At 38.8% G+C, this 25,000-nt stretch overlaps 3 protein-coding genes across 7 annotated transcripts in view; 1 reads left to right on the forward strand and 2 right to left on the reverse strand.

Annotated features, from left to right (window-relative positions):
* The first annotated feature begins 640 nt into the window (after nucleotides 1-640).
* scn1bb (sodium channel, voltage-gated, type I, beta b) lies at nucleotides 641-7,913 on the forward strand. Its single transcript, XM_044171358.1, has 6 exons — nucleotides 641-782; nucleotides 874-1,043; nucleotides 2,290-2,527; nucleotides 4,104-4,245; nucleotides 5,971-6,045; nucleotides 7,433-7,913. Exons 1-5 carry the CDS (start codon nucleotides 734-736, stop codon nucleotides 6,038-6,040), a joined length of 669 nt encoding a protein of 222 aa, XP_044027293.1. The 5' UTR covers nucleotides 641-733; the 3' UTR covers nucleotides 6,041-6,045; nucleotides 7,433-7,913.
* A 389-nt stretch (nucleotides 7,914-8,302) lies between these two features.
* On the reverse strand, nucleotides 8,303-16,047 carry naxe (NAD(P)HX epimerase). Of its 2 annotated transcripts, XM_044171356.1 has the most exons (7): nucleotides 15,879-16,047; nucleotides 14,180-14,371; nucleotides 13,986-14,094; nucleotides 11,840-11,950; nucleotides 10,713-10,823; nucleotides 10,195-10,342; nucleotides 8,303-9,755 (listed from the first exon to the last, which is right to left on the reverse strand). In XM_044171356.1, exons 2-7 carry the CDS (start codon nucleotides 14,350-14,352, stop codon nucleotides 9,556-9,558), a joined length of 852 nt encoding a protein of 283 aa, XP_044027291.1. In that variant the 5' UTR covers nucleotides 14,353-14,371; nucleotides 15,879-16,047; the 3' UTR covers nucleotides 8,303-9,555. The 2 variants fall into 2 exon arrangements, with proteins under 2 accessions (XP_044027291.1, XP_044027292.1); XM_044171357.1 differs by lacking the exon at nucleotides 15,879-16,047 and having other exon boundaries at nucleotides 14,180-14,391.
* An 811-nt stretch (nucleotides 16,048-16,858) lies between these two features.
* Nucleotides 16,859-25,000, reverse strand: part of LOC122864990 (lamin-A-like) — an 11,834-nt gene continuing 3,692 nt past the window's right edge. For 2 of the 4 annotated variants that reach the window (XM_044172857.1, XM_044172856.1), the window contains exons 2-14: nucleotides 24,807-24,955; nucleotides 23,987-24,333; nucleotides 22,312-22,468; nucleotides 21,681-21,806; nucleotides 21,341-21,511; nucleotides 20,896-21,021; nucleotides 20,130-20,350; nucleotides 19,750-20,023; nucleotides 19,350-19,457; nucleotides 19,145-19,264; nucleotides 18,907-18,963; nucleotides 17,666-17,863; nucleotides 16,859-17,483 (exon numbers count right to left, since the gene is read on the reverse strand). In XM_044172857.1, the coding sequence (XP_044028792.1) occupies nucleotides 17,448-17,483; nucleotides 17,666-17,863; nucleotides 18,907-18,963; nucleotides 19,145-19,264; nucleotides 19,350-19,457; nucleotides 19,750-20,023; nucleotides 20,130-20,350; nucleotides 20,896-21,021; nucleotides 21,341-21,511; nucleotides 21,681-21,806; nucleotides 22,312-22,468; nucleotides 23,987-24,324 (1,932 nt within the window). In that variant the 5' untranslated portion in view covers nucleotides 24,325-24,333; nucleotides 24,807-24,955 and the 3' untranslated portion in view covers nucleotides 16,859-17,447. Of the gene's footprint in view, nucleotides 17,484-17,665; nucleotides 17,864-18,906; nucleotides 18,964-19,144; nucleotides 19,265-19,349; nucleotides 19,458-19,749; nucleotides 20,024-20,129; nucleotides 20,351-20,895; nucleotides 21,022-21,340; nucleotides 21,512-21,680; nucleotides 21,807-22,311; nucleotides 22,469-23,986; nucleotides 24,334-24,806 lie in introns of all 4 variants that reach the window. The other 2 variants (XM_044172859.1, XM_044172858.1) reach the window with 2 other exon arrangements.

The raw sequence follows: 25,000 nt of genomic DNA on the forward strand, positions 1-25,000 counted from the left end.
ATGTTGCACATTATATAAACACACATTTATTATAACATTTGTGTACCCGTGCTGTCTGTAATTTGGCAACATAAGCGAGCAGAGCATGTGCCCTCAGACAGGTCTAATTGCTCTGTGCATCTCACATTAGGACCTCAGGGAAAAAGACAATCAAATCTCAGGGTGTTGATCTGGGAAACACTGTGAGTCACCAGATATCTGGATTGCTTCATATGCTACTTGATAATTAAAAGCAGAAAGCCCACCACTTCAATGCATCAGTTGAATAGAGATAAATGAGGGGGCTGTCTAAAAAGCAGCAATAATTTTGTGGCAATAAATTCTGTAACTGACAGGAAACTGTTGCTGGCTTGAGCCAAAGAACTGAAACACCACAACAGTGGTTCCATAGGACTGTTAGGACATCATAGACAAATTTAGGTGTACAAGGAAGACCTGCAGACGGATACATTTTGCACTTAAGAATGCATGTTTAGCTGCTAGATTTCAGGCACATAACATATGGTATTCACTTTAATGCAGCATCGCTTTGAAAATTTACAGATAAGCTCCTGTCTTCTTAAAATATAAACAAAAACCTTTGCAAATATCCGTTCAGTTATTACAAACTCGGAGGTGCTCAGTTTGTGAGTCACCTATTGGAGCTTCATAGCCTACTTGGAGCGCTGGTGTTACAGTTTGTACTTCTTGAGGCCCCTGGTCAAATCAAACAGCTACTCTAACATCTGGTGACATGGCAGACATCCACCTACTGTTCCTGTCTGTTCTCTGCGCCATGGTTGGTGAGTTGAGCGTACTATCTGTATCCTTCATAATGTGTTGCTACATTGCGTTAACCTATAGTAATGATTGTCTTTCTCTCTTTTTTGTTAGCCGTATACCAGTGTCGTGGGGCCTGTGCAGAGGTGGACTCTGACACAGAGGCAGTGGCGGGCAAGGGCTTCAAACTGGGCTGCATCTCCTGCAAGAGGAGGAGTGAGGTGGAGGGTTCTGCCACTGTTGAATGGTACTTCAGGGCCAAAGGAGAAGCCGACTTTGTTCACGTGAGTGCAAATCCACCGTTGCTGAAGACTTTTTTGTCCAGTGCCAGCACAGAATATAACTGACACAGCACACCGCGGAGTACAGGAAGTACAGGAAGGTTTTGTGCTTCTAAAGGAGTTTTAGCCGTGCAAGCATCCTTAAAAGCAAACTTGTTTTAGGCTACATAGCTCAAGACACAAGCTATTTATATATAGTGCACACCCAAGCTCTCTTCCCTTCTCTCTCTGTCTCTCTCTCTCACTCACACACACATACACCCTCGATTATATGATGGCGCCCAGTGCTGAGGTCATTGTGAGGTACAGATGAAATCAATTGTAATATTTTACACCACAGAGATCATTAAAGCTCCAGAGATGACACATGATTGTGTTGACTTTGTGTTGGATGCTCTGTTTGCATGCTGTGATAATGTAGCTGCATATATGGTTCAGTATAGCTTTATCCAAATGCCAATACCATATGTGAAGAGGTCTGACTAAAACAAGTAACGTTTTGGACGAAAAAATGATACCAAGACTGTTTCCAGCAAAATAGCAACGAGTTTGAGGATCGGGTCATCAGGATTTTTGTGATAAATTTCAGGTGAAATTTTTTTCTTAATGCATCTTTATGTGGCAATAAAACATGTTATTTCCCATATATGCACATATATGTGCTATGTATATATGCATATAGATAGATACAGCCACTTCAGGCTCCTCAAACAGTGATACGTTAATATTACTTGTGCTTTACTGTCTTTGTACTTGTTTTATACTTTTTTTTTTATTTTATTTGTTCTTATTGTGTACAGCATAGCACTGAAGGAAAACAACTTAAGTATACTGAGTATTGCATATGGAGAACATTCTTCCTTGAACCTTGATATGCATGCTTTGGGGACTCATGGGATCATCTGCTCCTACTACCACCAGTCCTCATTGAATCTCACACCATCCATCCTAACCTGCCCTACCTGCACCCATAACACAGAATTAATTCAAAACTGAGCTTTTAAGATAAAAAAAGGGGAAATCTACATTTTACAGCAGTGCAAGAAACAGTCTAAGGAGGTAGGAAACATAAATAGCAATTTTAAATAATAAATACAACAAAAGAAGAAACTACGTAAATTACAATCAATAGTTTTATACATATATTATATATAGTACATTACAACAATTAGGCCTTTTACATGATTTGTATATTGTAAAAATAAATATATGTGCAGAAGTAATGAGTAGTAGCATTTTGTTTAACCAGATCTACACCTACAACGAAGACGGCCCCACCATTGAAAGCGACCACTTTATGGACCGTGTGGATTGGAACGGAAGTAAGAGGAGCAACGACATCCAAGACGCGTCCATATACCTGCTCAACGTCACCTTCAATGACTCGGGCACCTACCGGTGCTTCTTCAAACGCATCCTCTTCTACGCTAACTATGAGTACAACACCATTGTCAGCAAGGTGGTCCACCTCACTGTGGTGGCTAAAGGTACGATGAAATCAACTGCAGTGCTCTACAACTATTTGGTCTGTGATATGAGCACAGATTGAATCACCAGTAGCAGGATTTAAGAACATGCCCTGGAAAAGTTAGTTACTTTCAAAGTTACATTACATTAAAACATCTGGGAAAAACCTAACATTTTCTGATGATTGGAGTCTTACAAAGCATTTAATGGATGACCAAATTACTACTAATAAAATACATTTTCTAAGTACATTATGGCAGAGTAAAATAATATTTAAACAGGTTTGAAAACTGCCTCCTGAGGTGGTTTGAGCAATCGAAATTCAATCCGTCTCGAATGCTTCTTGAATGCATTTACACGTTTTTGATATCCGACAACTATCCGCTCCGCCCAACACGCACAAACTGACTAAGCGTAAATGTAGCCTTTCCAGACCATAAAGCAAAGGCATTACCCAAACTGATCCCTACTCAAAAGAACTTTATATGGATTGTCTCTATGCATGAAGTCACACTTGCAGCTAATAAGGGCTTGGAGGGTTTAAAGAAATATATAAACTGTGAGTCTCACTCGTCTCTCTGCACTATGAGTAGAAGCAGGAAACATCCCTCACCATGGATAGTGATAGACAGCTTGCTCATTCAGCAACTTGGTTATATTATGTACTGTTTCTCTATAAAAGCGTACCGTGCCCAAAACAGTCAGCATATGCTATAAAATAGATGGTACATTCTTCTTTAACAGTGCATATTTAACTGTGCATATGGCAAGCCGATAAGACCTAATTTTATGTAGGAACAAGGCGATAGTTCCTTTTAAATTTGATGCAAATTATGTGATTTTAAACCTAATATTAAAAAGCAATATAAGCGAAGTGAAGCAAAGGTCATGTGCATGACCAAAATAATGTTTTAGAAGTAGCAAGACGGAACTTAAATGTATGTTTCCTCCATTATCCCAGTCGCTGCACTTCCACTGAGGAGTGTTGGAGAACGACAAACCAGCAGTAATACAAACTCGGTGTCGGAGGGTTTTATTGTCCATTCCACACTAACTAGTTTGCGACAGTCCTTAATATGGTGAACCCTCCATGTGACCGAGTGGAGTGGATAGAGTGAGGGTTTAGGGGCAGGAGTGGGACTGAGCTAGCATCTAAAAGCAGGTCTTTCTTGGCTTCACAATATCATTTTCATTGCATCACAAATTGAAATAACAATACTGAAAGAATTATAATATAAAGAATTGGTGGCAGAAATATCAAGATGTAATGCCAAGTAAGGATACAGCCATTAGTTATTTATCTTGAAATAAAGAGTTATGGAGTTTGAGATAGAAAAAGCCTGACTATGATTCACAGGTAACCTGTACAATAAGACTCCTGAACAATAAGAAATCAGGCACGATATAATGCAGTTGATTGCATCATTGACCAGACAATATTCTTTAAAGTTGCAGCTGCATACTCAGTTCAAACTGACTCTTACACACTGAAAGAAATCCTGTCGTTTGTAGATTGGACTTTTCCTGATAACGGCTAAAAGGTCGCCTCTTTGGTGTTTGTCTGATTTCTTGATTGTCCTGGCTTTCTGTGTGCAGCCACCAGAGGAACAGCTTCCATCGTGTCCGAGGTCATGATGTACGTGTCCATCATTGGCCTTCAGGTCTGGCTCCTCATAGAGATGATATACTGCTACAGGAAAATAGCAGCAGCCGGAGAAGAAGCATTACGAGAAGCAGCGTAAGTATTTTTCTTTATGTGCATACATCTGTATGCACTTAAGCTCTTGACCTGTGAAAACCTTGTAACTCTAGTTCTTATGATTTGGTTTGGATTTATTGATTTATTGCTTTTTTTTATAGATGAGAAAACTCTTTCTTTGCGAACCTTTCAATGACTTTAGCCTAAAATTAGTGGTCAAGCTAAAAACATGCTGTATTTCTCTTGAAATGCAGACACAGGGTTTTTATCCTATAAAAACCTTATACAAGTATGCGTGTTGGAGAGCCCAAACAAAGTACTGGATTTTTAAGGCAAATACCTACATATATATTTGAGAGTCTAAAAAAATCCAGTAATGATATATCAACCATTATTATTAGCAACACTTTTGATAAGGATTCTTTAAATTTGGTTATTGAAAATGGTGAGTAAGATATTTACTGAGCAGGTAAGTTTACTGTTGAAAAAACCTGTCAGTGCTCTCTGGTGGACAAACTATGTAATGGAAGCACTGTTTCTAAATTACCTCAAACAAATCTTTGGCACTTTTTTGTTACTTATTGGCCAGCATATACACCGATACCGATATATCGGTCTGGCTCTACTGCATGTAAAGCCTGAAATAACACATCTGGGGTAAGGCCGAATCACATAAGCAGTTAGAACAGCAAAATTTTGCGACAAAATCTGTATTTATTCCAACAGAATCATCGTGATCAGTGGATTTACTCGTGGGGGCGAAGTAAATCTCCGCCAATTTCTTGTGTAGTGTATAATTTTGTGACATGCAAGTTTGCGCCGTTGACCAATAGCAAGCTGCCTTGACACTGGTGACCTCTGAGCGAACAGAGAGCAGGAGAGTCCAAAATGAGGGAAGCTATCGTAGCTTATTAGCTTAATAGCTCCACTTTTCTTTAAACCCTCCTCTGTCTGTCTTCTCCACAAAAGAGGAAGCAGACAGTTATAAGACAGAATTGATGGTACAAATATGTCTCTTGAATAAACTCATTCTTCAGTGAATGAAATACAATCCAGAGAGCAAAATGTCAGTAAACAGCACAGTACAGAGAAAATAGAAAGAAGCTTGGTGAGCTATTGTGACTGACAAGCACTCGCATTTTCCCGATTGGCTAGCTTGTTAGCAGTTTTAGCTCGCTAGCTACAGTAGTTCACCTTCTAGAAGCAAAAATTTCACACAGCTGACACTTTCTGGTGTGACTGGGCCCTTACTCTAAAAACTAACTCCCAAACTCACTGATGTGTTCAAAATAAGACATTTGATGTGTAAATTATGCTTTGAAAAGTGTGTACTTCCTTATGAATGCTGCCATACTTTATTCATGTTCTATTGCTGAAGTCACACCTATAATTTAAACTTTTACTGTTACGTCCTCTCTTTGGTTCATATTTCTCTCCTCCACTTTACCTGTCCTCTTACCTAATTATTTTTAAGATTATCAATGTTTCCATCGTGTTTGTGTGTTTTCACTTGTGTCTCTTTGTCTAACATCTCACGCTCCCTGTGTCTACTTGTCATGTTTTCGTCTTGTCCGTCCCATCCTGTCATCCTCCTTCCTAGTCAAAACCAAAACCTCCCTCCTGTAAGTGGAAAAATAGAACAAAGACCTGTCATACAATCATAGCTGTGATGTTTTGTTTTTGCATTTTTTCGCCCATTTCACTGTGCTAAACAATCTGATAACCATTGATGGTTGTTGTTTTTTTTTCCTCTTTTCCTTCTAGAAATGCTGAATATTTAGCGATAGCCTCGGAAAGTAAAGATAACTGCGCAGGAGTGCAGGTCGGAGAATAGCACAGGTATGTCGTGATCTCGAAGTGAAAATGCATGTAAGAAGCATCATTGCACAATGAGATATCTACTATTCAATGAAGTGTCATAGCTTTTAACATCATTTGTGTTTCCATCAGAAAGACTTTGTCCTTTTTGTATCGTTGGATATCAGGTACACTGAGTCCCTTGTTGACCAGTTCTAACTAGGGCTGGGTATCGAACCTCAATACTTGTTTGGTCCCAACTAAGCTGTGTCCATATAGTAGCACTGGGTATTGAAAACTGTCAAGGACCAAAAGCTTGCATTGATTACTCAGATTCATCATACTATACTTATTCTTTGATTCTTTCTGATTTAGATAATAATTTTGTCAACTTTAGACTGTATAAACTGTCAGTTCTTATGTGATGTATTAAAGAAATTGTTCGATATTTTGGGAAATATGCTTATTTTCTTTCCTGACGAGAGTTAGACAAGATAACAGATTGTACAGATTAAACAAAAGAGATATGCTGGTGATGCTAGGTGGAGTTTACTTATGGATAGACAGAGCCAAGCTCCCTGTTTTCAGTCTTTATGCTAAGCTAAGCTAAGCTAACAGGCTGCTGGCTTCATCTTGATATTTACCGAACAGATGTGAGAGTGGTATCGATCTTCTCATCTAACTCTCAGCAAGAGAGTGAATAAGCAAATTTCCTCTAACTACTCTACACTTTGGTCAGGTGTCTCTTGTAAAAGAGTGCATACTCTATTCACTTCCTGGTTAGATTAAAAGTTAAATAAAATAATGCTAAATAAATTTAGGCAAAGTTCTTGTGCTTGTGTTAAGACATTTTTGGCTTCTTTTGTTAAATCAAAAAAAGTTTTTGTCGTATATTTCTGAAAGGTATTGAAAAATAAAGTTCTGAAACTCTTGTATCAGAGTTAGTATCAAAAAATGAATGCCCAGCCCTTATTCTAACGCATTTACTGAGAAGCTGTCATACGTTAAGCTGCCAGCATTTTAGGTACACCTTGCTAAAACTAATGTCTAATACAACTGCCTTCATGATGGTTTTAATGTCCAGCTTTTTGTTGAAACTGTTGTTTCTAATATTTTGTCCACCCCATTTATATCAATGAAAGTAGACTAAATATTAGAAACGCCTGTCAGTATAACACAGTACAATTGAACAGCACCACAAACTACATCGTCCAAAATGACCATGAAGTTGAGTCAACACCTCTCTAAAACAGTTTCAACACAGACTGAACATTATAACCTTCATGAGGTAGGGATTATTACACAAAATGGCAACTTAGTGTATATTTTATAGGTCTTAGTGTTTACTGATGAACTGGATTTTCTATGAGCACAGTGGTTTTGAATAAGTGCCATTAAATCCGTTAATACATGTTGTCTTTATCTTCAGGCTTCTTTCGTGGACTGAAAACATCCTTCCACCCTCTGACCTGCATGTAGACAACTTGGAGAGAAAACTCCTCTTCTTCTATTTTACCTTTTCCTTGACAAAGATCACAAATGGATATGACATACAAAGAGAGCATGGTACCAGCACTGTATATAGTATTCTGTGCGCAAAAGCATGTTCTGCACATTATGCATTAATGAGCCACATCGTCAAAAGCATAAACTTTACATACAGTATTTCTTTAAGCATATGTAGTCACATATTTATATAAAATGTAAGTGGTACTATGGAGATCTGTTGGATTGTAAAAGAAAGCTTTTTACTACATCATCACCACCTAATGTATGAATTATGACACCCTACATGTATGGAAAAGATATTTCTAAAATAGAATGTGATGGACTACGATAGGCTGTATTTCCAGTTGCTAGTTGTACAGTCAATGAAATCTTAAGATGTACTAATAAAAACTGAAAAAGTACATGTGATGGAGAAGTCCTCTGTTGACTCACATTACCATAGAGATTTTGCTGATAAAATATTTTAGACTTTAAATGGGTGGCTGTTGTTAGAGAAATAATAAAAATGCAAACAACTTTTCCAATTTTTAGCTTTTTTATTTTCATGTAACTGAAGCAACCACCATGTTAAAGCTTTGTGCTTTCACATGAATAAAACTCTTCCAGAGGGCTACTAAAGCTCTATTATTATCTCTTATTGGATTTACAGCATGGCCTTAAGATCATCTACGCAAGGGACACTCAACTTGCTTTGCCCGGGGACCACTTTTGCAAAATGACAGGAGTTAATAAACAAACATTAATATTTATCAGATACAATGAATAAACATTAAAAAGCCCATAACTCATCTTTCTTTGAAATTCTTTATTTTTAAATTAAACGACTTATTAACTTGGTACATAGATTGACAATAGACCTATAGGACAGATAACTCACTGCATTTAATAGTTGCAACTGCATTTTAGCTGTAGATGCTTTGGTTACATTTGAAAGAGTTTATACAACATTAAACGTAGCTAGAACCTCTTCCATCACACAATCACTCACCTGGCCTTTCTGCCAGAAAACCTTGGGAAAGGGTTTTCTGGCAGAAAGGCCTGAAGGCAAACTTTTCCCATGTGCAGCCCCGCGCAGGTCAGGTGTACGTGAACTTTTCCCAGAAATCAAGTGTCACCACTTCTTTCCACTGCACAGATTGCTGATTGGCTAATATGCAACTTCCCAAATAACAGCCAAGGGACATTATTGAAATGTACTAATTGGTATAAACAAACAAAGAAATTCCCAGTGTGAATTAATTCATATAAATTTATTTTCATTGTGAATTAGAAAATGGTCGTCGGGCCACCCGGCACCCTATCGCAGGCCAAGTTGAGTATCACTCAATGGGAACCAATCAAATTCCCAGATTTAAAGGAATAGTTTAACATTTAAGGAAATACACTTATTTGATTTCTTTCCAAAGGTTAGATGTGAAGATTGACACCACTCTCATATCTATGTGTTAAATACAGAGCTGGAGTCGGGACCTGGTTAGCATAGCTTAGCATGAAGACTGGAGGCAGTCAAGTCCAAAGTTCAAAAATACACCTACCAGCTCCTTAAACGCTCACTAATTAACACATATCTTTCTTTTTTTTTCTGTACACAAACAGAAATGTAAAAATGACAATTTGTGGTTTTAGGGGGACTTGTGTGCAGTAATTACTTTTTGAAGAACAACAGGTTATTCATCCGTCCCACAATTTAATCTCCGTCTATAGCACGGGTTGCCAGATACAGTCAATGAACACAGGTTTTAAGTATAGATCTTTGTACAAGCATGATGGTACCATATCTTGTAACCTCACTGTGATGACAAAACTCATGGAAAATGAGAGAAATAATCACTGACGAGGTACGTCAGGTATAGGACAGAGCCAGGCTAGCTGTTTCCCCCTGTTTACAGTCTTAATTTGCATCCAGACATGAGAGTAGTGTCAATCTTCTCATCTAACTCTTGGAAAAAAAGGCAAATGAGAATTATTTCCCAAAATGTTAAACTATTCCTTTAAAGACGACTTCCTTCCTGGAGCCGCTGAAACTCATCAAACCTACATCCCCTACAGTTGTAACACACAGTCCGTGCCGGGGTACTGAGGCAGGTTGAGTTGGTACTTCCTCTCTAGGTCTGGTGGCACAAACCGGCCTCCCAGGAAGTGGTATCGTCCTCTGAACAAGGAGGCAGACTTCTTGGGAGCAGTGAGAGAGATGAGCATGTCGGGCTGCAGTCCATCTGCACTGCCTTGCTCCACATCCCAACCTTCAAAAAAACAAATAGGATGTCATGTTCAATCCAGCCTTCCTCTCTTCTTCTTGTGAATATAGTAAAAGTCATAACAATCAGGTCATTAGTTTTCTGCATTTTTATACCTTCTATACTTCTAAGCATGTATTTATGTATTTTTGCCACTGTCTAATTTACATATAATTTATTGTACCCAACTGAAGAGAAAGATTTAAATTCTCAGCCAACCGATCATTATGAGGCTAAGGTTCATGTTTCCCACAAAAACCAAGGTTCACTGGAGAAACTGGTCATAGAAATAAGCAACATTTGTTAAATCATCTTGTATCGAGAGCAAGCAAAGCAGTGGAACAACATCTGTTAGGCAGCACTTTTCAGGAGATTAAAATTCACCAACATGGTAGGAAGTGCATTTTTCTTTAGTGGAAATCCATATTCTTGTGTGAGGACTGACCGGAGGGGATGTCGATGCTGGCTATGGGGACTGTCGTCTTCTTCAGCACGCTTAGGATGGAGCCAAAAGGCTCTCGCACAGCCCCCTTGAAGCTGAAGCCGAAGATGGCGTCTATCACCAGGTTGTAAGCCTCATCAATCACTTTATCCTGAGAAATCAATTTTTTTCCCAGATAAATACTTGTTTTTCTTTCACATTGCCTCAAAAGAACAACAAACATCTACCTTTTTACTATCACAAAGTGCATGTGTAAAAACACTCAGATCTGTAACTTGAAAACATCAGTAAAGCCACTAATCCAGACTCTGCATCATTAGTTATCAATAAAATTATTGACTGTGTTGTTTATTGCGATAAAAACCCTAACCATAATTCCCCCACGGGGATAATTAAGGCTTCATCTAATCTAAACTGAAATAAATAGACTGACATAAAATGCACACTCATAAACAAAATACACAGTAGAATTTTCCACAGCACTGTGGATAACCCTGCCGCATAATTCATTTACACCAAACCTCAGGCATCTCAGTCAGGAAGGGGATCTCCATTTTCTGGCACTGTGTGGTCAGGCCCTGGAACAGAGGTTTGTTTGGTCGCTTCGGGTACAGGATGGTGGGCTCGTAACCCTGCAAGAGGACACACAAAGTGGTAGAAAACAATCTTCAAAGTTAATTTCCACTCTGCACAGGGCTTTGATAAAGTATTTGTGGGTAGAGAATGCCTTCAGACTGGTTCAAAGTGGGAGAAGTATTCAGATCCTTTACTTCAGTAAAAGCAGTAATAGAGCAATGTAAAAATACTCCATTAGCAGTAAAAGTCCAGCATTTAAAATCTTACTTAAGCAAAAGAACAAAAGTATTATCAACAAAATGTACTTAATGTAACAAAAGTAAAAAGGTACTTGTTCTGCCAAATGGCCCCATTCATGGTGTTATATACTAGATATTATAGGATTATTATCACTGAAGCGTTTTTGTTGTAGCCGGTTGAGGTGGAGGTGATTTTAACTACTTCATAAAGTGTTTATCAGTTCAATGTGCAAAAACCTCAATCCTTGACATTTCTGTCAACAATTAAACATTATCTTGCAGTGCAATACTTCAATCTGTTTTTAATTAAAACAACTTATTTAAAATATGTTCTAGACATATGTCTATATTTTGAAAGAAGAAAGAATAAGGCGCCATCGCTGCAACAGAATTATGAAAAAGTCGATTTTAGAAAATTGTTAAAACAAGCTGATTTGCATTCAAAACAGGTGGAAATATTCCTATGACGCTGGCAGATTTTTCTCACTTTTCATAAAAAAAAAAAAAAACTTTTAAAAAGGACTCAATTCCAAAATAAAATGACTTAATAAGAAGAGGTTTTAGAAGATCATCATCGTATGTTCAACACCTGCAAAGTATGTAAAATAACTAGTAAAGTATAGCTGTTAAATAAATGTAGTGGAGTAAAAAGTACAGTATTTTTCTCTGAAATGTAGTGGAATAGAAGTATAAAATAACATAAAATAGGAATACTCAAGTGAAGTACAAGTACCTCAAAACTGTACTCAAGTACAGCACTTGAGGAAATGTACTTAGTTACTTTCCACCACTGCTGCAGAGTATCTTACTGCCACACAAGTAAAGACACTCACAAACAGTTTAAGATGTCGGGCACAGACCAGGCCATCGCCTCCATTGTTACCTGGTCCACAAATCACCAGCAGAGAAGGTCTGGCCTTGACCAGGGAAGTAACTGGATACGCCTGCAGGAAGAAACAGACAGAAAAAAATCGATACTGGTATTTGACAAGGACAAGAGGATTTTCTGTACAGCAGCTACTCAAGAGAAATGCTTCTAGTAATGTAGAGTCAGAAGCTGGAGTAAGCGGATTATTCCCTTCTTCAGGCAGTAGTCTGATTTAGACGTGTGCATGTACTGTAAACGCAAAACCTGGTTTCCTGGTAACACAGCTAGACGTTTGGTGGAGAAACCAAGTATACCTGATATCTAAAAAGGTCTTTAAAGGTGGGGTATGCGATTCTGGAGAAATCCAGTACTATGACAAATACCATGATACAGAGCGAACCAGCGACATAGCAAGTAATGTAACTAACGTTAGCTAGGTTGTGTACAAACACCAGAGTTTTATTTCCGAGCACACACTGAACGGAAAGCTAGCGGACCGTGAGGAGATATTAGCTGAATTTGACAAAAAAACGTGTTTTGGATTAGAATCGCATACCCCACCTTTAAGGTGTGTGTGTGTGTGCACGTGCATTGAAAAAACACTAGTACGTAATTATGTAAAGTAAGATCATGCTGCAAAGTGTTTTTGGAGGAATGCATTATACAGTGTTGACAATAATCAATTATAATACCAAAGTGGTTGCTATGGTTGTTGTTTTTATTGTCTTTTAATCATTTTATTGTTTTTATCTATTCTACTTCACTAATAATTCTATTCACATTTAAGAAATATGGCTATTTTTAAATTTGGTGTGCATTAGTCTCCCATTGCTTTTTGTCAGTTGCCTGTAGTTGCCACTTTGAACTGCACTAACTTGTATAATAGGTGCTATACAAATAACGTTGATTGATATGTGAAACAAGAGAAAAATAAAAACTTAAGAATAAGGACAATAAAAACTTCATGATCTGTTCAAAGCTTTCCATCTTTGATAACAGTGGCTATCAAAAGGCTGATAACAGACCAAATCACATGAAAACTGCTGCTTTTGAATAATCAGACAAACACAACACATGTAAACACATTATGCAGATTCCTACCTTCAACTGGCTACTCACCAGTACATTGTTTAATTTTCTTTCTATCGACTAATCGATTAATTGACTAATCTTTGCAGCTCTACATTACAGTACATTACTCTAATCTGTAAGTGCAATTGTCACAACTGTTTCATGGGACACTTCTATTGCTTGTCTGTAAAAAGTAGTAACATTTCGTTCATGCTTCAAAACCTCGTTATTGTGTCAGTAAATTGGCCGATGCCACCAAAATGAAAAGTTGTTTTGTCATCGTGTGAGCCGTACTGGTCAAAATGTTAATGTTGAGTCAACCCTGGAAATGTTTCTTATATACAAATCTCAGTTTTGTTCTACTTTTTTTGTTGACATTGATTGTTTACCGTACTATACAAGAGTTTCAGTTTTGTCTAGCTGAATGTTTTTGTGTTTCGCACTGAGCTTTTTAGAGTCAGATTTCAACAGTAGGTAAAAGTTTACTGGGAAAAGTCAATACATTACATCATCCCTTCCATACAGTAGAAAAAGGATATGCGCATTTTTATGTATACAGTAAATGTATTTGTGTTGCAACGTGTTACATGTACGGTAAACTGAAAACTCACCTTTGACCTTTCATGTAAAGTCATATACTGTCAGCTGACATCACAAACATTCCATGCCATAGATATTTATGAAATACACATGTACGTCTGCCAGATTTTGATAATTGAATGAATTATTTTGATCATTTTGTGATGGCAAAGACAATTTCACTGAGAATCAACTTATCGGTTTTGATCAGCAAGCCATGTGCAAGTGCTTATTGTAGACAATTGTACTTACTCTTTCGCTCACGTGCCAGAACACGTGCAATTTGCATAAATTAATGAGAAATTCAAATCTGTTGTGAACAACAAACTAAGTGTTCACAGATTTGAACTTATTGTTGTGAAAAAAATAATTCTCATTCAAGAATTGAGCCACAGCAAATGATCAAAACAGTAAACACGGTCGTTTTTATTTCAAAATAAGAGCCTCGATTGACATCTCACCCTGGTGATGGCTGTGGCACAGCTGAGTCCAGCCAGCTCCATCAGCTGGTCCACACTGAAGCCGTACTCACTGAAGAGCTCCTCATCAATGTGTTGGGCCTCCTCCTGCCTGTGGAGCATCTACAGGTCAGTTTGGACACACATGCAGTCTGTAAATGGTTTTACTGCTCTGTGTACAACATATAAAACTTCACCCGAGATATTTGATGGTCTGGGCCATGGTGGACGCTGGTCTGCTACTGAAACAGTCCTTCTTGTGGTTGTTAGCTGCAGCGGACAGCGGACATGCCCCTGTCTGAGCGAGGACTGCCGTGGCCCTTGAGGTCACCAGGAAGCCGATCCCAAACAGAGCCCGCACACTCAACATCCAGATGGATCCAAACTCTCTGGAACAGAAGAGACCACAGCGATCTACCCTGAGCTGAAGGAAGTTAGTCTGCACACTGACCCCAAGTGTAACTGTAGAGCCAAGACAAGAAACTTTTACATGAAGCAAAGCCTGCGAGCTATGGTTCAGACATCTCCAGTGTTGATGTACATTTTCCCACTAATCAAAGCTCTGCTGCTCAGTCTGCTGACGCCGCTGCCTCCTACAGCTGCTACATTACTGTCACTGCTTGCTTGCATTTTTCTTTGCTCTCTCCATCCACCTGCAGGCTGCGTACTTACAGTCCCTGAAGGGGATTTGCATCGATCATCCCTGTGCTCTCAGCTCCTGCTCAATATGCTTTACAGGAAGAGATGACAAAAGGATTCTTGATGCCAAAGTAAATTGCGTTTTACCTTTTTCTGTAAACTTTGCATTTTAATTCACAAGTCTGAACTTGTAATTAGGGCTGAGTGATCAAACAGAAGCACACTACACTGAAGTGATCCTACCAAGCAGGGATTGGTCATTATCTATTAATCTGTTGATTATTTTTATTATTATTATTAATCACTGGATTTATAAAGTGTCAGAAAATAATTAAAAATATCCATTACAATTTCCCAGAGCCCAAGGTCAAATTGTTTTGTCTGAACTAATGCTGAGAAGTTCAGTGAGTCAATCTATTAGTCAATTTATCAAGCAAAAATACAAAATATTTACTGGTTCCAGCTGCTTAGATGTGAGGATTTACTGCTTTTCTTTGTTTTATATAATTATAAATGGAATATCTTTAGGTTTTGGACTATTGGTCAGACAAAAAAAAAGCTATTTTAAGACGTCAGCTTGGGCTCTGGGAAACTCTTATGGTTATCAATTAATTGATAATGAAAAAAATAGTTAGATGACAGTCCTAAATCCAAAACCATGACATTTACACTGATATAAAACAAAGAGAGAACACAAATCTTCCCATTTGAGAAGCTGGAGCAGCAAATATTTGTCATTAATTTTCTGTCAATCAACTAATCTTTTTATCTACCAATCGTTTCAGTACTAATATCAAGACAAAACAATTAACAATTCTGTTGTCTAATTTCAACATAAAAAGAAAATACACTGTTTGAAAAAAAGTTTTACTTTTTAACATGCAGCTCTATTTAATCAACACAAACTTATTTATCCTTAGTAAGTGATTGTGCACATATCAGTTGATATCACTACACGCAATGCTGATACTATTTTATGTGATAATCTTTATTTTGTCTGTTTCACACAGCTACACCTGTATCAGCTTTACTAAATTAGCAGAAAGCAACTAAGCTAGCTGACTTGCCCTTGATGGACATGACAGAAAGAGTCAAGCATGTTAATTGGAGAGGTTTACAGTTTATAAACGACACATTTTAAACACAGAAAGTTGCACTTCAGCTGCAGTCAACAGTGTTAAATTGTTGTGAGTTGCTAGCTAACGTTCAGCATTTGCTATGAGCTTGACTTCGTGACAAACTGTTAATGAAACTCACCAAATGTTAACAAGCCTTTCTTGAAAACAACTTCACACGCACGTTTGTCCTTTTAATTAATGCAGTGACACAACTTACAGATCAATAATACACCGATAAAGGGTGGGGGCCGAGCAACAACACGAGAAACGGCGTCACCCACTTCCGGGTTTGAAAAAAATAAATAAAAGCACTGCTCTAATTTCAAAATAAAAGTCCGATCTCTGGAACATATGGAAGAAAAATACTGTGCCTGGAGGTATTTAGTAGTACTGTTTTATTATGATAATGGACAGTGGTGGAAGAGGTATTTACACCCTTTACTTAATTAAAAGTTGAAATATTACACCATAAAAACATTCCACCTACAGAGGTAAAAGTGAGTACTACTTAAAATATCAAACGTGAAGGTACTGAGGGCCCTTAGAGTGTTATATTGTTATATATCATATTATTGGAATATCATTATTGATGAATTAACATGTAAGCCCCATTTTAATGTTGCAGATAAATGTAGTGGTATAAAAATTTTCCTCTGAAATGTAGTGGAGTAAACGTATAAGGCTGCATAAAATAGACAAGTATCTTAAAATGGTACTTAAGTGCTGTACTACTGAGTAAATTATAAATATTGTGATAGATGCCTAAAAAAAGGGAACATTTTCAACTATGATTTCTCTTGTTTTGAATGAAGTTGGTGTATAGATACAATAATCTGAAGTAAACGTTTTTTCTTGTGTTGATGTTTTAAATGTTGATGGTTTAAATATACAGTTCAAAAAGATTCAAATATTAACTTTTTGTTGTCTTTTGTGTTTTGTTTTTTTTTCTATGCAAATTAATCACAGTCAGGCAGCCACAGTCGGTCAGTCAGATTTAACCACGCAATTAAAATAGCCTGCCTATTATAATATTTCTATGCTATGGTAAGACACCGCAAATACTGCAAGCACTTAAACAGCACCACACCACTATTGTTGAACAAGACAAATACGGCAGAATTAATGACAAAACATGTTTATTGATATCAGCAAAAATACACAATATTCTGTAGATCTGTTGCAAGGTTAGGGTCAATTTAGTTTAAGCAAATTCTATTCAAAATAAAATGAAAATATAAATGAATTTACTGCAACCCTGCTGCACCAGTATGTTTACGTAGTCCAATGAAAATCTGATTTAACTGTGATATTAATAGCACAAGAAAGTATGATTTTATCTACGAGCAACAGTAGCTGTTAATATCACAAGGTTTTTAGAATAAATGAGCCTCAACAGTTGTTTTAAGCTCTTAAAGTAGCTGGTTGGTTCATATTTCACTTCTAGGTGGAAGCCTGGATTAAATTTCTAACCCATAATGTCACCAATACAAACAAAAGTAACTGCTTTAATCACCATTTAAATTCAAGAAAATATTTCAAAAGCATGCTTATGTACATTATAAAAAAGCAGTATAAAGTTTTATTGCATACAATATCTTGAAAATTATTCCAGAGTACATGAATTGAACTTAATAACTACAACTAGAAACTAAAGAACTAATAATTGAAAACTAAGAGAGTTGAAGTGTTTCAGCACAAATCCAGGGGCTCACATAATTGGACAGCTCTCCATTCTGGCTCCAGTCTAAGAGGAAAGATTGACAAAGTTACTATCATCACACACAAATCAATTCAAAATAAACACTTTGATCTTTAAATACAGAAAAGCACTCGTGCTTCAGCCTCCAAGAGTAGCTGAACTATTTGTTTGCTTTCTAAAAGTTTAAAAGGAAGTCATATATCAGCTGTATGTGTTGCGGTGCCCACCTTGCGAGGAGTGCTGCTGCTGAACACGTAGGAGTGCGGCAGTAAACCCTCGGAGATGCCTCCGCTGCGGAAGGAGCGGGAGGCTGAGGTCACCGAGCAGTTGCTGGATTTGTCTGAAGGAAGTCCGCAGGAGCCGCAGACCACCGTCCGGCTCCGCAGGTTGTACTCACTGTCCCCACAGGTGCTGTGAGCCACCTGCTGAGGCAAAGAGACAGATTCAGTACTAATATTAGACCATTAAATACGAACACACTGAAAATCTGCTTCTACGTGTTTGATTGTTGTAATCCTGTGGTGAAAACACAATGGGAGAGAGACTTACAGAAGAATATCTTTAGGGTATGCAGAATTGTTCGCTAAACAATTAGTTGATCAACAGCAACTATTTTGATAATTGATTAATCACTTGAGTCATTTTTGCCAAATATTCCCTGGTAGTAGCTTCTTAAATGTGTAGGTTTGCTGCTTTTCTTTGACTTACATGATAGCAAAATGAATATCTTTTGGACTGTTGGTCTTACAAAACAAGCAATACCAATATGTCTCTTTTGGCTGTGGAAAATTTTAATGGGCATTTTTTACTATTTTCTTAAATGTCAGTGCAAATAGCCAATATCCAATATTGACATTAAAGGTCCAGTGTGTAGGATTTAGTAGCATCTTGCAGTGAAATTGCAGTTTGCAACCATTTGAACACCGCTCGCCTCACCCTCCCCTTCCAAGCGTGTAGGAGAAACTACAGTGGCCGCGAAACCCGCGAAAAACGCGAATGGCCCTCTCTAGAGCCAGTGTTTGGTTTGTCCGTTCTGGGCTACTGTAGAAACATAGCAGTGCAACATGGTGACCTCCGTAGAAGGGGACCTGCTCCCTCTGTAGATAAAAACAGCTTATTCTAAGGTAGTGAAAACACAACAGTTCTTATGTTCAGGTGATTATACATTAAGTAAAACATACTTATATAATTCATATTCCAATAACTCCTCCTAAATGTTTCACACTGGACCTTTATTTAATTTAACAGGACAATCTCTGCCTGATCTGTTTTACTATCCCAAGCACTCAGATTGATTGCTCAGTGTTAAAATAGCTAATTTAATATTTCTGGGATGCTGAAAAGCACTGTTTAGTGTTTAGTGGGTCTGATTCAATGTGCATCAGCTCCATTTATCATGAAAATTGCCTTTTGATCCTGCAGATTTCTGTGTTATGTGTATATATGTTATCAATACAATTTCTCTCACCATGTCATCATCTTCTTCTTCAAACTGTATGCGGGTGACCTTCCTCATTGCCATTTCCTGGAGGAAAAAATATTACAGTATTTATTTATTTATTTATTTATGCCCATTTCTGACACTTAGTGAATAGAGCTTGATGTTAGCACTGTGGCCATAATAAAATTTAATGTAATCATAGTACTTTAGGCTTAAATAAAGTGTCTATCAAATACTATAAGTTTGACTGGTAAATTTAAAATACCTCTCCATTGGCACTGATCAGGGTGGTCTGGAACAGGTCTCCGGTGCCCCAAGAGGCCTGAGTCTTCCACACCAGGTCAGAGGGAGGATTGTGGGTTCCACCAGCACCAGAGGCCCAGATCTAAAGATACAGTAGGGTGAGGTTTCTGTAACTGTCTTCATCACTGTGCTGACTTGTGATTATGCTGAGTAAAGGCGCTGCTTACCGTGACCCTCTGGCCAGCCTTCAAGGTGAATTTTACCGGGAACTTGAAGATGATTGGAGCACCGGTTCCCACCTGCCGCTTCACCTGCCAGTTCCCCATATTCTGATCCTGATGGTTGGATAAAAAGTCATGGTGTCAAATCCTCCAAGTAATATTCTCCCTCAGCAGATAATGAATTAATAATCTGGCCCTGTAAAACTGCAACTTCGTGTCTGTGGCTTCAAATGAGGGAGAGAGGTCTATTTTATTCCAATAACATGTAATATAACGTCAGAAAAACTGTAGACAACATGCTCGTGTTGACCAACCACACAGTGTGCAACTGGAGCAGAAAGAGCAACTAGTTTCCATCACAAGGCCACTACAAATTAGCAGTTTACCATTTTATTCATCTTCTCACCTCATCTGCTTTGTTGCTGAGTCTGACATATTTCCCATCCAGGTCCACCTCGTCCACAGTGACCCGTCCGCTGGCTGAGGCCTGCTGGGTGATGCGAGTACGGGCCACAGCTCCACCTGCAAAGCTCGAAGCCTCGCTGTCGGTGTCGTTGGGGCGACGCCTCTTGGCAGGAGAGCTCAGAGCGCTGCAGTGGACTGATCGAGAGTGAGCTCCTGAAGTAGAGGAACGACTTCCTGTCATTTTGGTGGGCGGGGGGCTGGGGGAGAGACGCAGCCTGCAGGAATGGACATGATGATGATTATTAAACGAGGGTAAAAAAAAAAAAAGTGTGAGAGGCTAAAAGTGTGAGGGGTTACTGCAAAACTCTTATTATATTTTACCTCTGCTCCTCTCCCTCCAGCAGCTTCCTGTAAGCGCATATCTCCATATCCAGAGCCAGCTTGACGTCCAGGAGCTCCTGGTACTCATCCAGCTGCTGTTGCATTTGCTGTCTCATCTCGGCCATTTCTCTGTCTTTCTCTCCGAGCATGCGACGAGTGGTGTCCCGTTCCCGAGACAGGGCGTCCTCCAGGTCCCTTATCTTCTCCTCGCGGGCCGCCAACTGTATCAGATAGAAGAATCACACAGTTATTGTCAGGTCAAAATTAGACATGTAAGTCTGAAAACACAACTTCAGAGGAACAGGAGGGGCTGATCACATAGGTCAACCCCTGCAACAGTTGGATGACCGCTAACCACGCGCATTAAAAATATAAAGTAATTATTGATATCATTTTGGATGAAGATAAGGGCTAAGTGACATTTGGCCATATAATGAGTATTATACTGTACTGTACTGTATGTTTTGTTAAGTCCAGTCAAAAGGTGGTGAAAAGTGTTTATTTGTTCTTAGAAAATAAAAAAACTAACAGGAAAATCTGATTCAAATGTGAAAAATCAACATTTCAAATCAACTGAACTTTTAAATGAACAACTGAACTTTATATAGAGTATACATTTTTTAAATCTTAATTTACGTAAATGTAAACAATCTTGTGTTTTGAATTTACAAAACATACATTCACATGAGTTTTTGTTTCGCTTCAAAATTAGGAAACCATCACCAACCCTGAATGTGATCAGTGTAAGCTGCTCATTTCAGATCACCTGTTTCTGCAGTTGGCTGAGCTGAGAGGACATGGACTCCAGGCGGATTCGTGTCTGCTGGAGCTCCTCATGTGCTGCTCCAACCAGGTTGCTGCTCCGGTCAGCTGACTGACGGGCATTTTCCAGCTGACAGAAAGAAACAAGGCAGAAGATGAATAAAATAATCGATTAACTCTGCATTCTGAATCTCATTTTGCTTCATTAGTACCAGTTTGTGAAACTGCATGCCTGCTGCAAATGAACTGTCCAGTCAAAACAGTCTGATGGATTCCTATCGTATGATGTTTGGATGTTTTGGATATTTATTCTGTGCTATTTGTCATGTGACTGATTCTGCTTCTCTTCCACTGAAGACCACAATATAAAACAAGTGTTGTAAAGTAATCCTCTCTTCTTTCCGAGTTCAGTTTTTTTACTACATAACAACATTAAATTGATGGTCTACCTTGGCATTGTAGGTCTTCTCAATCTCATCTTTGTACATTTTGATCTGCTGTTCGTGCTGGTTACGCATCTCCACCAGCGCCTCCGCCAACTTGCTTTCAAAATCCTGCTGATGGCCATTGTCCAACTCAACCACACGAGACTCATAACGCCGCTTTGTCTCCCGCAGTTCCTGTTGGAGAATTATCAACAAATCACTCCCAAATACAAATATATGTTTTTTGAAGTAACAGGCGGATGCTGATTTGATAAAAGGGGAAAAAAAGAAGTGGAGAAAGTGAAAGTTCCTTTTTTTAAATAATTCATTGATGATGATAATAACTTTTCTCAAGGGGTCTGACCTCAGAGTGGAGGTTCTTCTGAAACTCCAGCTCCTCTTTGAGGGTCTGGATGCGATTCTCTCCATCCACCCTCCTCAGCATCTCGTCCTGCAGCTTCTTCCTGGCATCGCCCAAACTGGTGTCCAGCTAAGAAAGCACAGCAGGAACTGAATATTAGTACAAAGCAATGCACAAACATTCGCATAAACATGCCGCAGAGTGCAGAAATATGCAGTAAATATAGTAAGAGGGCATGAGAGTAGGGAGACTGTTCTTTAATCAAAATGTCTGAGCTCAGGCAGCCATGACAGAAAGATTCTTCCCTGCTGAAGTCAGCAAATTTTGCTCACGCAGACACACATGAATACTGAATTCAAGAATTTTCACATTTTATTTTTACTCAAGAAAAGTATGTAAATCCTGGGCTTGTGAGGCCTTTTCAGAACTCAAAAACTCAAAAATAAATAGCTAGTGGTAAAGGAAAAAATAGGGTTGTAGCTGGGTCATTTGACAAGCTGACATTTATAATCATGAAGTGGAAAACACAGAGGTTTATGAAGGACAAACTAAGAGTTGGTGAGGCTAACTGCAGAAATATTGGCACCAGATGTGTTTCTACTGAGTTTTAAATTGAGCGTGGGTTTGAGTTTACCTTGGCAACCTGCGTTTTCAGGTCCCTGTTTTCTACCTCGAGGTTACGCTTCTCTCCCAGAGCCGTACTCAAGGACGCATCCTTCGAGTTCAGCAGAGCCTCCAGGTCTTTGAGCCTCTGCAACGCTCCAGCCAAGTCTGACTCCTTTTTGGTGTTCCTGTAAAGAGAAAGAGTCTCAGATGTTAAGTTGCATCTTCCTGGATGTGTTTATACTATTGATATAGGATATTCCAGTGAATAGAATAGGGATAGACATCCATTTTGCTTTGTAACTTAAGAACCAAGTGGAAACTGAACTACTACGGTTTCATTTGCACAGTCAAATTAAACAAATATGAGCTATTTTTGAATGAGGATGTAGCCTGGATGAAATAGAAACAGGGGAAAGACCTTGGTGCATATGACTCATAGACCACAACGATCTGCATCCAATCCCGTGTTTCTGGTAGCCACAAGCCACAGCCGTTGGTGTTTAGCTGAGACGCTGCCATGGCAACGGCTTGGCTTTGCCAAACAAACGCCCATCGTCTCAATATTTATGGAAAAATAATGGCAGCAAGAGTGGAGCCCTCTCAACACTGCCACGTATTATGTGTATAATGATTACTTTGGTGAAGGAGGAGCAACTGGGGAAAGAGTTAGTCATCAGGCTCTGGATGTGGCAGCATGGGAAGGAGTCGACATAGAAGTCCAACATCAAACTGCAGTGAGCAATGAGGAGGGTATGCTAAAGCTAGGGAGTGGCCCCGGCAGCAGGGCAACACTGCTCTCAGAGTGACAGCAAAGGTTATGTAAGCATCAGCTATTAAGAACTAATGAGTGTGTTCTGCTGCTGTGGATCCCATGCAGAAATGTTTTAGATATTAAGACTGCAATCACAAAACCCTCTAACTCTTAATGGGCAAATGGAAGCCTTTAACTGATAATAAGGGCTGAAAAAAGGGGATTTCAGAAGCCTTGGGGCAGCTATTTCCTCTCATGATCATCAGATAAACAAAATATCTGGGTCAGTAGTGTCTTTTCATTTTGGTTAAAGGGTATACCAGGCTGATATGTTTTATTTTTGACGAAAAACCTTTATAATCTTGGAAAAGAAGCAACTAGTTACACAAGTTGTGCTCTGTTATGCGTTCTCCTGTAACAACTGTAGAATAAATAATCCTGTTAATTGATGTCTACAGTTATATTGTAAGTACTTTCCAAGAAAGTTTGTTAATTCTGACTTTAAAGCTAGACAGCAAACTAACTCAGTATTATGAATTACCAGTAACAACATATAAAGTTTGCTAACATGGGCCACCATTAGCTACTGGTCATACCAGACCACGTGAGGCTGTAACAGCAAAACTTCTGAGTGTATTGAATTGAGTAAAGGTGCGTTTTATTGCTTATGAACTCAGCTTTTTATTTGTAAGAGGAATATTATGAATGTTATTTCATCTTTTAAAAATCTCACTTTAATTGTGAAGAAACTACATCTCACAAGCACACATGGGTGCTTTTAAGGAATTCAAATGTGCTGAGAGACCCCTAAAAACACCCCCATCCCACCCTGTTTGAAAATATTCCTCCTTTTTTCTCCACTAGCACCACTCCTGCACACACATGCATAGAAAACACTATAGAAAATGCTGTCAGATTTAGATTTGGATCAGAGTGATGTGCTGCACCTCACCTTGCTTTCAGCTCCTTGTGGTCCTCTCGCAGCTTGCCCAGCTCCAGCTGCAGACGTGCTCGCTCTTTGGCCACAGAGTCCAGAGTCTGACGGGCATCTGCCAGCTCGGTTTCATAAGCGGCCTTGAGGCCCGTCAGCTCCCGGCTGACCTCTGTCTCTGACTCAGTTATGCGCAGACGGAGGCCAGCATTCTCAGTCTCCAGAAAGCGCACCTTGTCGATGTACACGGCCAGCCGATCGTTGAGGTTGGACAGGTCCTCCTTCTCCTGGAGCCGAGTGATGCGGTTGGGGGATAGTGGTGTGTTCGCACCTCGGGGAGTGTTTTTGGGTGTCGCCATTGCACTTATCTTTCCAGAAACAGACATGGTTATCAACTTAATTATTGTGAAAGTTTGTTTTTCATACACAATAAATTTTATTCTGATGTACATATGCTAATACTGGCATTGTTTGTACAATAAAAAACAGGACTTCATGGGAGGAAAGTTAACATTCACCAGTTATTATAAAAATAAATCCAGAAAACAATGATTAAAAACATGCTTAATTTATCCATAAAAGTACATTTTTACTTTTAAGGAAAAGTGCATCTGTGAACTTCCATACGAGTATAACAAAGTCATAACTGCAAGTTTAGAATTGAAAAGAAAACAAAATTCAATTTTCAGAAACTTCCATCTTTTCTGAGTGCAGTGGCACAAAACATACAAAAAACAAAGAGTATACTTAATCAAGAGACATGGGAGGGGTTTTCGACTCCACCCAAACATCAAAGTAATGTCCTAGCACTAAAGATGTCAACTTTGACGGGAAGATTTACCTTTTTAAAGGTTGTCAGAAGTGAGAAAACTCTGCTCCGAGGATATTCGTAGACTTATGTGTTGATTTTCTTTGTTATCTTGTGATCAGAGTGTCCCTCTTAGTTCTCCAACACTGTTCAGTCTGTTACTGCGCTGTCTGCAAATCCATCTGTGAGTGCCCATGTAGGAAAGAATGAGATGGGAGGAGAGGAGG

Source organism: Siniperca chuatsi, linkage group LG17 (assembly GCF_020085105.1).
Source record: "Siniperca chuatsi isolate FFG_IHB_CAS linkage group LG17, ASM2008510v1, whole genome shotgun sequence".
Classification (NCBI taxonomy): domain Eukaryota; kingdom Metazoa; phylum Chordata; class Actinopteri; order Centrarchiformes; family Sinipercidae; genus Siniperca; species Siniperca chuatsi.